At 36.2% G+C, this 13,117-nt stretch overlaps 1 protein-coding gene and 1 long non-coding RNA gene across 4 annotated transcripts in view; one reads left to right on the top strand and one right to left on the bottom strand.

The window, feature by feature from the left end:
- Positions 1–5,940: 5,940 nt before the first annotated feature.
- On the bottom strand, positions 5,941–6,661 carry LOC107695832 (uncharacterized). The gene is made up of 2 exons (XR_001635037.1): positions 6,365–6,661; positions 5,941–6,221 (listed from the first exon to the last, which is right to left on the bottom strand). It is a non-coding gene; the product is annotated as an uncharacterized LOC107695832 (long non-coding RNA).
- Positions 6,662–9,757: 3,096 nt separating this feature from the next.
- Positions 9,758–13,117, top strand: part of LOC107695830 (tyrosine-protein kinase STYK1-like) — a 10,234-nt gene continuing 6,874 nt past the window's right edge. The window contains exons 1-10 of one of the 3 annotated variants that reach the window (XM_016495899.1): positions 9,758–9,838; positions 10,074–10,152; positions 10,265–10,414; positions 10,669–10,866; positions 10,971–11,152; positions 11,686–11,769; positions 11,857–12,074; positions 12,165–12,205; positions 12,325–12,421; positions 12,556–12,731. In XM_016495899.1, coding sequence (XP_016351385.1) covers positions 10,101–10,152; positions 10,265–10,414; positions 10,669–10,866; positions 10,971–11,152; positions 11,686–11,769; positions 11,857–12,074; positions 12,165–12,205; positions 12,325–12,421; positions 12,556–12,727 — 1,194 coding nt within the window. In that variant the 5' untranslated portion in view covers positions 9,758–9,838; positions 10,074–10,100 and the 3' untranslated portion in view covers positions 12,728–12,731. Of the gene's footprint in view, positions 9,839–10,069; positions 10,153–10,264; positions 10,415–10,668; positions 10,867–10,970; positions 11,153–11,685; positions 11,770–11,856; positions 12,075–12,164; positions 12,206–12,324; positions 12,422–12,555; positions 12,964–13,117 lie in introns of those variants that run through there. The other 2 variants (XM_016495898.1, XM_016495900.1) reach the window with 2 other exon arrangements.

Here is a 13,117-nt window from a genome sequence, read left to right as displayed (position 1 = left end):
GTTTTTTTGTTTTACAAAAAACAAAAAAAAAAAAAAAAATTTTTTTTTTTTTTTTTTTTTTTTTTTTTACAAAGTATTATTGCTGTCCACATGTAAATGTATAACTCTTCCATAAATGTATTGTCTGGACCTCCACTGGGAACAAAATAAAAAGGCTGGACCTCTTAGAACTTTAACTGAATACCCCTGGTCTACACAAATGTGCAAAATATAATATTTATTATTCACTTACGTCATAACATTTCTTTCTTTTAAATCTGGATTTTAGAATTGCGAAGAAACCAAATTTTCAGTGTGGTCTTTTGGACACTACTGCATGTGAGCGGGTTGGCAGAAAAGGTGTGGGGCTGAAGAACAGGAAAAACGGAGGAGGACATGACAGGTTCGAGTGAATATGTGGGATGCCAAGAAGCTTCACGCCATGGAATAGATAAGACTGGAAAAGATGAGCAGGAGCCACAAGTCCACTGGGCAGGAAAGGATACAGCTGAAGCTGATAGGGAGAAGCTCTGTAAATGTGCTCTCATCGGCACAGAAAACTCACCGATATGGCAAACTATGCCTTCTAACTTTAGACCCTTCAAAAAATGTGTCTGCTTGAAAAGGAGAAAACTTTACATTTTCCTTCCTTGCACTGTTTCCATTCATTCATTCATTCATTCATATATTTATTAAGCACTAATAAACACAACAGCAGTTGATCATAGTGCTGTACAAATAGAGATAAGATAAAAGATAAAAACAATAATAAAAGATCATGTCAATGAGAACAATAATAAAAAAAACATACAAAGTTTAAAAAGTCAAAGAAAGAAAATAATATTTCAATTTAGTTTAAAACTCATAGACAGAATTAGAAGTTTTCACAGATAAAGGAAGGCTATTCCATAGCCTTGGCCCAACTATTGCAAATGCACGATCACCTCTTGCTTTTAATCGGGATCTAGGCTGAGACAAAGAGTCGTTTTTTTTGTAGATCTCAGACATCTTGTTGGCTTTTTTCTTTTAATAAGTCAGACAGATAAGAGGGTGGCAGATGATTTAGGGATTTAAAAACATACCAATATCTTAAAATCAATTTTATAACACACTGGGAGCCAGTTTAAAGTATTTAAGATCGGAGTAATATGCTCTCTCTTACGAGCCCCAGTTAAAAACCTGGCTGCATCATTTTGAACCATCTGGAGTCATGATATAGAAGACTGGGGTAGACCAACATATAAAGAATTACAATAGTCCAGACGCGACAAGACAAAGGCATGTGTAACTCTCTCAAGATCTTTAAACAATAACCAAGACTTGACTCTAGAGAGAAGTTTTAAATGAAAAAAACTTGACTTCACTACTGTGTTAACATGTTGATCAAATTTTAGGGAGGAATCTAAAAGGACTCCCAAATTTTTCAGTTGGTTTGATGAAGGAGTTTACATTGGCCTTATTCACCTGAGGTCCAAACACAATAACTTCTGTTTTACTAGAGTTTAAGCATAGATAATTTAAAGACATCCAAGATCTAATGTCCTCTAGACATGCAACCAGATTTCCTAACCCTTTCATGTCTTTTTGCTTCAGAGGCAGATATATTTGTGTATCATCCGCATAAAAGTGATATGACACTTCCTAAGGATATTTCCTAGTGGGAGCCTATACAAACAAAACAGGGTTGGGGTAAGAATGGAACCTTGGGGAACACCACAAATCAAAGGAGCAACTGAAGAAACAATATTTCCAATATTGTTTCTTCATTGTTTCCTTATTGTCTTGAGCACCACTTGACCATGACTTTAACCATGCGCTACCATTTCGGTCAATTTTACACCTTTGCAACCAATTCATCCCACTAAAGTTGGTATAAATGCCAGCAGCACCTCTACTGAGCTCTCTACACTGGCCTAGGAGTCTTGAGCCCAGCCACAGGATGAAGGCTCTTGAGCTTCATATCAGCCGTGTAGAGCACTCAGCCAGTGTTACTTGCAGCTCGAATTTAAGGCTAAATGGTCTCCTGGTACAATCTGATCCCTTTGAGCTGGCCTCTTCTATGGACTCATCAATGATTGAGATGGTATGAATTAAACATAAACTGAGGGACAGAGAAAACACTCAGCCACACACACACATACTGTACACACAATGGCCTCTGATGCAGGAACATTTAAGAAACTCAGTTGATCTTTCTTTAGAAGTAAATATGAAATTAGTGATGCACCACAATTATTATCCTACAGAATAGTTTCAAAAGAATCAAAATTTAAATCTAAGCATAAAAACAAATCTTTTTGAGCAAGTTTATAACAGTTCCTACTCCTAGAGTGAAATTAGAACCTCTTATAATTGTTTGGTTGACTCCTCTTTTGATTAGATTGCGGTCTATACAGATTATGTGTTATATACAATATATTTACAATGTTTGTGATGTTTATTTTACTATGGCTGTTCAGCTCAGTGGCCAACTACTGTTGTTTTTACTATGTTTTATAAAGAAAATTTTTTTATTTGAATATTTAAATTCTAGCTGATATCATGTTCTGTCCAATAAAATCTGGAACTATTTTATCTAAATAAACAAAAAATAAAACTACCAACTAAAATTACTCATTTTAAATGCTACATGGGAATTTAAATCAGTGTTATTCTAGTATAGGGCTGTGCAATATATCGAAATTATCGAAATATCGCAATATGCATATCGCTACAGCTTGCAATATTTGGGGCCATGAACAAAAGACAAAGAGAAAATCACTCACTGCTCTTACCTAAATAACTTTTGTAGCTTAAATAAGAATCAGTGCTTATTGAATTCAAAGAGTAAATACTAACCAGTGTTTTATTTTTCCTTTTTATTATTCAGTTCCTAAACTCATGTTAAAATGATTACACTAATGTTAAAATTAAATTTTTATGTAATGCTCGAGTAAAACACATACCGTTCACTTTCAGAAGTTGTTGTATTAGAATTAGATTCTTTCTTATTAGAATCAAAATCAGAATGAGCTTTATTCACCACTTAAGTGTGCGCAAACACAAGGAATTTGTTGCGGTTTTACAGAAACTCTTGGTACATACATACATACAAATAACCATATATATATGACACAAGATAGTTATAGAAGTTCACAGAACTGACTCAGCATACCGCATTTTTCTTCAATATCGCACAGCCCTATTCTAGTATAATTTCTATACTATTATAGTTTTTGTTAATATTTTGAATTAGATATTTTCTGTTTTCTGTTTAATTTTAGTTAAGTTGTTTTTGTTGTTTTATTAGCTTTTGTTTTTTTTTATTAATTAAAATTAATTCATTTTATTTATTAGTTTTCATATTAACTGTAGTTACTGTAACTATATTAAGCCTGATTTAAGAACACAACATTTTAATGTACAATAGTAAATGTGGATATTAATTTTAAGATCCGCTAAAGATCACAAAGATATTTTAAGTGTTAGAAAGCAAATGTAAAACCAAAGGAAACAAGAATGTACAAGTAAAAATCTGATATAAAATATTCAATACAAGTCAATTAAAATATAAAAATGCATAAAATCATTGCAGATAATGACCAATCATGTTGGCTGAGTAAATCTTATGAAATGTTATGTGTTATTTCATATTTTTCTTTTAAATCAGCCTACTTTTTCCTCTTCTCAGCTTAATATAATATTTACTTAAAAAGTAAACCCAACATACTTTAGCAACACTGAACATTTCAAATAGCATACAAGCTTTCAGGTGTCCAGTCCTCTTGCTGAGTCACGAGCCAGACAGCACAGCACAGATTTAAGAGAGTAATTGAATCAATTAGACTTGGACTCGGTTCAAAGCTGCAGGCTTTGGCAGCTTTAACAAACTCACACTACGTTAAAATAATCAGTAAGAGACATTTGATGCTAACCCGTTCACTAATGCCAATTTACACTGATTAGGAAGTGCGAGGAGAGCTACATTTTCATATTAGGTAATCCACTCTACTTCTTTTGCAAGCCCAAAATAAACAGATGTAGAGAGTGCCCATAGCAACATAAAGCTCTCTGATTAAAATCATCTCCAAAAGAGCATTAAAATGGCATAAAGAAGTCGAATGGTGATCCTTCAGGCAGGCTAACACGCTAAATGAGGTGGACAGTGGGCGAAGGGGGGAGGCTGGGAAGTCAGACGACATCTGTGCTGCAGGAAAAGAGGATTACATACACAAAGTTCAAAGCTCTAACTGTTTAAAGCGTTTACACAATTTCCAGCCGAATGGATACCTATGGCATCTGCATCAACTTTTGCTGACATATAATGATGTCAAGACACTGTGATGTCACAAAACAAGCCTATGCCCACGTATACATACTGAAAGGTCACTCTTAAAAGAACAATAAAAAAAAAACACTCGTTCACTCTAAACTTCTTATATAATCCGGAGTCACATTCCTGAAATTTTAATTCTTACGTTAAGATCTGACAAGTGCATGGTTTGAGATCGGAACCGAAATTCTGGTGACTAAACAGATAAGATAGGATTCTGAGTTAGGATGAGTCTGTAATATGATCCACAGACAGGTCAGGTTACATAATAATGCGATGTTATTCTAGATTCCTACCTTATCTGTTTAGTAACCATGGAGATTCATCTTGAAACATGATAGAATTCTGTCTGCATTTTACGGCCTCTGATCCTCACCTGTCCTGAACCCTCAGGTCTCAGCTGCCTTTTATAGATCCTCATTATTTCTCTTCAACAAACACAAGATTAACGGTCCTATTCACCTGTAAACACTTGTAACTTGGCTTTAGCAGCTTAAATAAACCTTGGGAGTCTTGATGGAAAGTAAAAGTATCTACCAGCAAGACGATTAATGAAATTTTTGTGGCTGCCCACAAACAGAAAGCATCTAGTGGTACCAAAACTTCCTCATGATGGATAGTCTCAATTTCCTCCTGTTGTGGGAGCTGTGATAAATGGCTTCAGTTAAAATCCACTTTTTCCTTGAGAGTCCCATTTAATCAAAATGCCAACTGCATAATTATAAGCAAATGCTAGTAATAGAATACAAGGTTGATATTGGCTAAAACCCTGAGAGCTGCCTAACTACCGTATTAATTTTTTACCTGAAATGTTCTTAACATTCTGAAATGTTCTTATCTTGTTCCACTGTCTATTTGTAAACTATGAGTTAGCGTCCTTATTTGCATATTTATCAGGTCAATAACATGACAGGACAACAATAATAATGCATGGGAATTTTGCCATCCAGATATTCTCTGGTTGCGTTTTGACTTCTAGTCAGGTCTTATTTATTTATATAGCACTTAACAGAATAGAATGCTTCAACACACTTAACAAACAGGAAAATAACTGTGTTATTAAACATTCCTCAAAAACCATCACTGCAGTTATCACGACAGCGCGTGAAAGTTTCTCAGACTGCACAAAGTCTATGAATATTTAAAGAGGTGGGCACTGAGACAGTTCTTGATTGGTTGTCTGTTGCTAAACAACATCTTGTAACATTCAAGCACTAAAAGCGACGCTAACTCTCTTTCAAAATTACAAATATTAAATGTAGCTTAACACAGGCTTAAAACTAGCATTTACTCGGATTTTACAAGGAAAGCTTGGGTTCAGTGTAGTGTTAAAAACGGTTGTCTCGGTTGGTAGACACTAGCAAATATGTTAACAAACTAACCTGGCTTTACGGTCTTCAGACGGAGGGGTTCGCGAAAGTGACGGATGACGGCGAGGGTGTCTCGGTTTGTCAGTCCGCTGACAGGCGTGCCGTTCACCTCCAGAAGCACATCTCCGGGACCAGGTAGCCTGCCGACATGGCACACTAACGCGTCCGACAACTCCTGTCCCAGATGCGGGAACATTCCTGCACTTTACTAGACCAATGTTTCTTCTTTTTCAGCGTCTTGGACATGATGAATCCCTTTCGTAAAAGAGTCTTTAAAAAAAAAATGATAACAACAGGTTATTTCCTAATGCAAACGCGTTTAGAGAGCAGTAAAGCAAAGCGACTTAATTCCCACGTCTTGGTGAAAAAGAAACGTTTTAAAACTTCGGAGTCGGCATTGCTCGGTCCTTGAAATATATTCCCTGGATGGTTCAGTCAAAAATCACGTAAATTCACGGAATTGAATCACGAGCTCACACGAAGGTAAAAGGGCTGTTCATTGCCTTAAAATCTATGGTAGATCTCAAATATCGTCTTCAAACGATCCAAACAAGCGCTTTCTAGGAGAAAAAGACACGGAAATAGCAAGAAACTATCAGCCGAGGCTGGACAGCCTACTTTATCCAGGCACATAAAAATAATACAGCCTCAAATCGCTTCGTAATGCCGGCTAATGAATGAAACGCCATAGCTAAACACTCACATCCGTGTGTAATCTCTCGCGATGCAGGGCGACTGTTGTCAACTTGGGTTTCGCGCACCTGTTCCAATGACATCAGCTACCGGCGCGTTCACGTGAAACGACGAACAACAATATACCTGGATCGGGGAATACACGATACAAACTAGGTCCACTGTCCAACGACCTTTGATTCTTGTAGAAACGCCCTTGTGTGTGTGTGGAGCTGTCAGCGCCCGACGGTGATTAATTGTAGGCGCAGCTTTACAACTTTGTAGTCACTAGTCATTTTCACCTGACTACTTGCGCCAAACGACAGCAGCGACTGTCACGCCTGTTTCACACATACTCCGTCTGCAGTGCGTATGCGGTGCAGAAGCAGCACGGACTCATTGTGCTTTCACACAGGACGCGTTTGCAGTTCGCTCCTGATCCGCGGCTGTATACCACAAACACAACATTTATCCATTATTTTGATTTCAAATCCAAACGTAGTTAGCCTATACTGAAAGTGTTTTTTTCAGCATTGTGATCCTCTTTTATCACAGTACAGTTAACACAATCTTTCATAGATATATTCACGTTTAAACTCAATCAATATAAACAGCGTATTAAATGCATTTGGCTTTTAGATGTGTATATTAAGTTGCTCAAGCAAGTGGAAACACATTTGAATACAGCATATAGCTTTCTTGTGTTAGGTTATCACAAATATTTTAAATTAAAACTTACCACTGACAGAAACAGTCGGCTCTCGTGCCTTTTACATTTAAATCTTTATTACAAACAGTCCAGCGGGTCTTAAAGAACTTTGTTTTTCTACCTCCACAAGACACAAGTGCATATGTTGCCTTTTATATCTAAAAGTGCACTTTTATTTGTTTTAAACCTAGCCAAAAAGCCCGTGAAACACAGTAGACTTTAATTATATCTATTTATTGTGAAATTACGACATTTCAGTCTCAATCCATGTTCATTTTTACCACGAAGAAAAGCGCTGTCACTTTAATTCAGCGCGTGCAGCACAGCAAAAATAGACTCGGTGCGTAAACGATCGCTGCACTGCTGCAGACGCGCCGCACCTGGAACGCACTGACGGACCGCAACCGTGTGCAGTGTGAAAGCTCTAATCCGTTAACATGGGTGCGTAAAAAAAACCGCAACGCGCACGCACTGCAGACGGAGTATGTGTGAAACAGGCGTCAGAGGCGCACACCGACACCAATGCAGAGGGGACGAGAGCAGAGCAGCCAATCAGAGCAAGGGGGCGGGCTTTCCCATACTGTTCACAATACTAAACGGCCTCTCTGCCATGCTGCCAGGCCTGAAGGGAATATGTTAGAAAAGTTAAGGAAAAATGCACTTGCTGCCTTAAAAGTAAATGTGCCCCTACAGAGTCTTTGAGGGAAAAAATATTATATATATATTTGATAGTAAGTGTAAACCAGGGGTTTTAAAATACAGTCATCAAACCCTCATCCAGACTCTTAACCAATCCACAGACCCTCAATGATTTTCTTGGTGAAACTTCATAACAACATTCATAGTAAAAATAATATTTTTTGTGGTGTAGCACTTTCAAAAAGTGCAGCTTAAAGTGTTTTACAATAAACAATACTGGTCCCAAGTGCTTCACGTGAAAGCAAATAAAAATTACCATAATTAATCAAACATAAGGTAAAAAGGTGAATCCACTGTGAGTTAAAAGTTAGAAATGTAATTAAATAGACCTTGAATTATGTTTATATAGGCCTATCAGACTAAATAAATGTTTCTATTTAAACCCTCTCAACTTCACTGAACCCTGGATGTAAAGAAAATAAATGAACAACTTCATAATATATTGTTCTGCTATTATGGGTTCGTGTGTTGAACAGCTGTGCATATACTTTGTAATTTCACACCACCTGTTACACATTTTTGCACATCAACATGATTCTTGTATAATGTTGTTTTACAATATCAACATGCTATTTCTTTCTTGCATTAAGAGTAGTTTTAGAAAGACAATACAATTAAATAATATTATATGGCATTCTTCGTATCAGGCAATAAAATCAGGTTAAAGCTAAGCTTCTAGACGTAATGTTGTATAATAGTGCCACCTGCTGCTGTAGTATAGAATTGCACTATGTACAAAGAGTAGGGTAACTTGCGAAGATGCCCCCAGTGTAAACAATGTACATTTACTTTTAGGTAATAACATATTTAGATGTAAGTTTGGCATGTGCAGGATGATGATGCACCAGCCAATGTGTTAATAAGGGAATGGAAATTGAATAATTTTACATTTTGCGTTATGACAACTACATTAGCAAATGTATCTAAGAGGCCATCTTACCTCAGTGCTGGCAAGAAGTGTTCGACAATTTAGTTTGTCAGAACTAACTGACATGGCAGAATCCAAGGAAAAGAGATAAATCTGAAAGATAAATTTACTGTATGATATAATATAGGTATATGAATCTATAAATATTTCATTCGCCATATTTTAATAGATGTCATAATAGCAACACTATAAATTCAAATTGAATGATTTCCTATATAGATTAAATGTACATCTAACTCATGGAATTATTGAGTAATAACTCCATAAATGACAATAAATATTACATTAAAAAAAAAACAATACTAGTAACAACATCCCGCTCTGTGCCAATTCTAGAGGGGCCATCTGACCCCAAGAGTCTAATTTTACTTTTTCACTTAAAAATATCGCTTTTTAAGTGAATATATTTATAAAATATTAAAATAAAATAATAATTAAAATATATTTAATTCAAAAATAAGTATCGCTTTTTATTTCTCCTCTTTCCTATACTTGTTTCGCTTCTGTTTCAGTTTTTATAACCAATATGTGTTTTTTTTGTGTGTGTGTTTGGCTTAGTGTTATGTTAGAATCATTATTATACTCTTATACCTTTTGTTCTTTAATATTTTGAATTGTTTTTAGCTTTATTTTTTGTTTTTCAATTAAATGTTGTTTTGAAATTTTGTTGTATGCATTTGTAATTTTTATTTAATTTCTTTATTTTTAAAATGTGTATAGGTAGTATTTATAAAGTTTTAGCTTTTAGTTTTGGATCTGTTTTAGTTGTTTTAATACTACAATTGATTGCTTCTGTTGTCCTCATTTGTAAGTCGCTTTGGATAAAAGAGTGTAATAAATGACTAAATAAATAAATAAATATAAGCAGCATTTTTTTCCTCTACAGATATAAAAACATTAATGTGTCACAAATCTTAAATCTTACTTTTTTTTTAATAGACACACAAACCTTAAATATTCAACGTTGAATTTGACTTCAATTCAGAAAAACAAAGTACTCATGGCAACAGTTAAAATGGTTCAATACTTAAGTTAATCATTAAGTCAGGTGTGCAGTCAGTCACCCTCACGGTCATTGCTCTGAAAGTCAAAATCAACCTTCATGTTCAAACAAGGTGCCTCTAACAAAAGCAGCCAAAAAGATACTTTTCCACCTTTATTCCAGTAAGGTAAGGATGATATGCACTCACAATATACACACACAATATCTGTATACAGCAAAGAAACAACATGCTTGGAGCAAGAGACAGTTTCTGACATCGATCAAATAAATGTATTTTCTCTTAAGATATTTAAATATTATGGTCCTTAAAGTCTTTAATTTCAGCTCTAATAACATATGTGCTGTATTTTTGAAAGATCATTCTATTGAAATGATTGTGCTAATGTCATTTGTCAAGCCAGTTTTGGAAATGTTAAAGGGACACCCTTATGGCTGTACAGGCCCAGTGCAACAGCTCCTCTGGCTCTGACCCAGTCTGTTGTACGTAAGAAAGTCTATTTTTCTTTCAGTACTTGCAATCAAGTCTAACGTACTGCTTTCACTTCTGCTGGTATACGCGGGTAAAAGAATATATTCGATTTTGTGTTGACAGATGAAGAAGGATCAGGTCCATTGGCAGTCATCATTATCCCAAGCTTGCTGGTTCTCAGCACCCTGATCGTTGTGTCTCAGATCATATGGAGCTTTATTACTAAAAGATCATCAGCTCAGATTATCACAGGTTCATCTTTAAATGTAAATGGTATGTGAAAGAAAACGTCTCAGGTTACTTATGTAACCATGGTTTCAGACACGGGTCACGACGAGGCATTCCCCCATAGCGACCCCTAGAGGACGCAGTTCGAAGTTCCCATGAAAGGGAACTGATCTATCATGTTGTCAACAACAATTTGAATCCAAATATTAGATGCAGAAAGTTACAGATTTTAGTTTTGGTGCTTGGTTTTTTGAGGGCAAATCATGAGAAATAGTATTTTGAATCATACTGTCTTTTAGAAGGGGACCCTGTACCTTTGGACACAGGCTTTGGGACCCTGCGGCCTGCACAGGATGCTCTGGGTCTATGGGAGATACCAGCTCAGTGCAGCCTGGAGGGAGTGGAGCTGCTTCAGATGGGACGTTATGGGCCAATCTTCATGGGTCAGCTAAAACAAGACAACACATCCACTGCTGTAGTGATTAAAACTCTTAAAGGTACAGAACACAAATCAATCATGAAAAGGTGTCTTCTAAGATTTTACCACAATTTGTAGTCATATTAAAATTAAAATAAAAAATGATATATCTTCTTTTTTCAGACAGGTCAAATCAACTGGAGGCTACAGAATTTGTGGATTTTATCCATTTCCATGTAGCAGTGAGCAAACACAAAAATATAGTGGAGATGTTATATTGCCAGACACGCCGGACGCCCATGTACCTGGTTTTGGAAGCAAGCATTCCAGGGAACCTCCTGCATTTTCTCTGGAGTCTCCGAGAGGTAAAAACACCTGAATACACTCTCAGAAAAAAAGGCACAAAACTGTCACTGGGGTGCTACCTTTTCAAAAGGTGCTAGTATGTGTGGAATCCTGTTTCCACCACGAAATAAACAAATAAAAAGGTAATTATGACTTTTCTCAGAAGTGCATTTCATATCTTGCAATTATGACTTTTTTCTCAGAATAGCGATAAAAAAGTCAGAATTGTGAGGGAAAAAATGAATTGTAAGATAAAAAGTCACAATTAGCTTTTTTGTTGGTTTGTTTTTTTATCCCTTGGCAGAAACAAGTTTCCTTAAATATATACTTTAAAAGTAGTAATACGTACTAATATGTAGGTTTTATTAAATTCCTAAATAATTATTAAATACATTTAGGGCTATTAAGGTACAAAGCTTTTGTACCTTATGGATCCGCCCCAGTGTCAGCTTTGTTCCTTTTTTCAGAGAGTGTTTGTTGACAGAAAATACATGGGTTACATCTCATAAATCATCTCATAGATTTTCTTCTGAATGTAACTCTTACTGAACAGGACAGATGTGGTGCAAGTGATAACTTCCAGACGTTTTCAGAGAGGTCTGTTTATCTAGTAGCTAAACAGGTAGCAGCAGGTCTGGTGAGTCATTTACTCAGTGTACTCATACTAGGTAAAACAAAAATCAACTGTAAGATGTATAAATTCTTTAAATGATTTTTTTTTTAGGACTATTTATACTCCTACCACAGAATTATTCATGGGGATGTCGCAGCCCGGAATGTGTTGATCGGTTCAGGGCTCTCTGTCAAAGTCTCTGGATTGGATTTGGCTTTTAAGAGTCGACAATCAAAAACGGTGGACAACGAACAAGAAGCCAACGTGCCGGTAAAATGGCAGGCGCCTGAACGGATGATGAGGCTTCCCCTAACAGACAGGAGTGATGTGTGAGTCTATCAGAACATAAAAAAAAATGTTTTATAAAAAATACTGCACTTTGACCAATGTGCTAAAGTTGTGTTGTCGTACTTCTTCAGATGGTCCTTTGGAATCCTGCTTTATGAGACAATAACCTTGGGTAGTATTAGTTAGAGGTCCTAATACACCAGTTGTTACTTGAATTTTTTTTTTTATCAAAAAATACTATGAAGCAAACAAGTTAGCAGTCTTATATTTACCTTCCTTCTCCTTTGAAAGGGTCTCCCCCCTATCCTGACCTGGATCCATCTGAAGTGCTGCCAAACACTTTAGCCAATTACCGGATGAAAAGACCAGAAATCTGTGGAGCCCCATTGTAAGCCTTCGTATTTGTCTGTTTTATTTTACACAACATAGTTGTTTTGCTCCTCTGTGAACAGCACATGTTCAAGAAAATCTAAAAATTCTGTTAAAACGACATAAACGGACGTTATCTGGCATGTCTTGCAGATATGACTTAATAAAGTACTGCTGCATGTGGAACTTCAAGGACCGGCCGGTCTATTCTGCCATTATTCAGCTTCTAGACTCGTACAACTACCTCGCTGACACAAAACCACTTCACTCTGAACAGCAAATGGACATCTGTGAATACAGGAGGAAAGCAGGACTGCCTCCATGAGCTCATTCAGAGAGCTGTCAATTGATTGTTTCTACAATTGATTCAGTTCCATTAAGATTGACATCATTTCCAGCTAGTTTGTAGAGAATAAAGTGTAGCCATGTCATGACGAGCACAATGTCACTAGAGGTTGCCCTGTTTCTCAGAACTGGAGACCCATTGCATAGTGGTCAACTGAAATTAATCTCAAGGCTTCCAGCTAAAAAAAAAATTTGTTACTCATGTAAAATTAAAAATATAAGAAACTTTCTAAATCTTTCTGTTTTTGATTAATGCCATGTTATTTATTTATCTAGAATAAGGTGACCATATGGCCTCTTTTTCCCAGGCATGTGCTGGCAGGGATTTCCCAATTTCATAAAAAGTCTAGGTTTTTGGCTTTGTTTTCCT

Source organism: Sinocyclocheilus anshuiensis, unplaced genomic scaffold (genome assembly GCF_001515605.1).
Source record: "Sinocyclocheilus anshuiensis isolate Anshui unplaced genomic scaffold, SAMN03320099.WGS_v1.1 scaffold234, whole genome shotgun sequence".
NCBI lineage: Eukaryota > Metazoa > Chordata > Actinopteri > Cypriniformes > Cyprinidae > Sinocyclocheilus > Sinocyclocheilus anshuiensis.
This window is presented reverse-complemented; position numbering and strand designations above follow the sequence as displayed.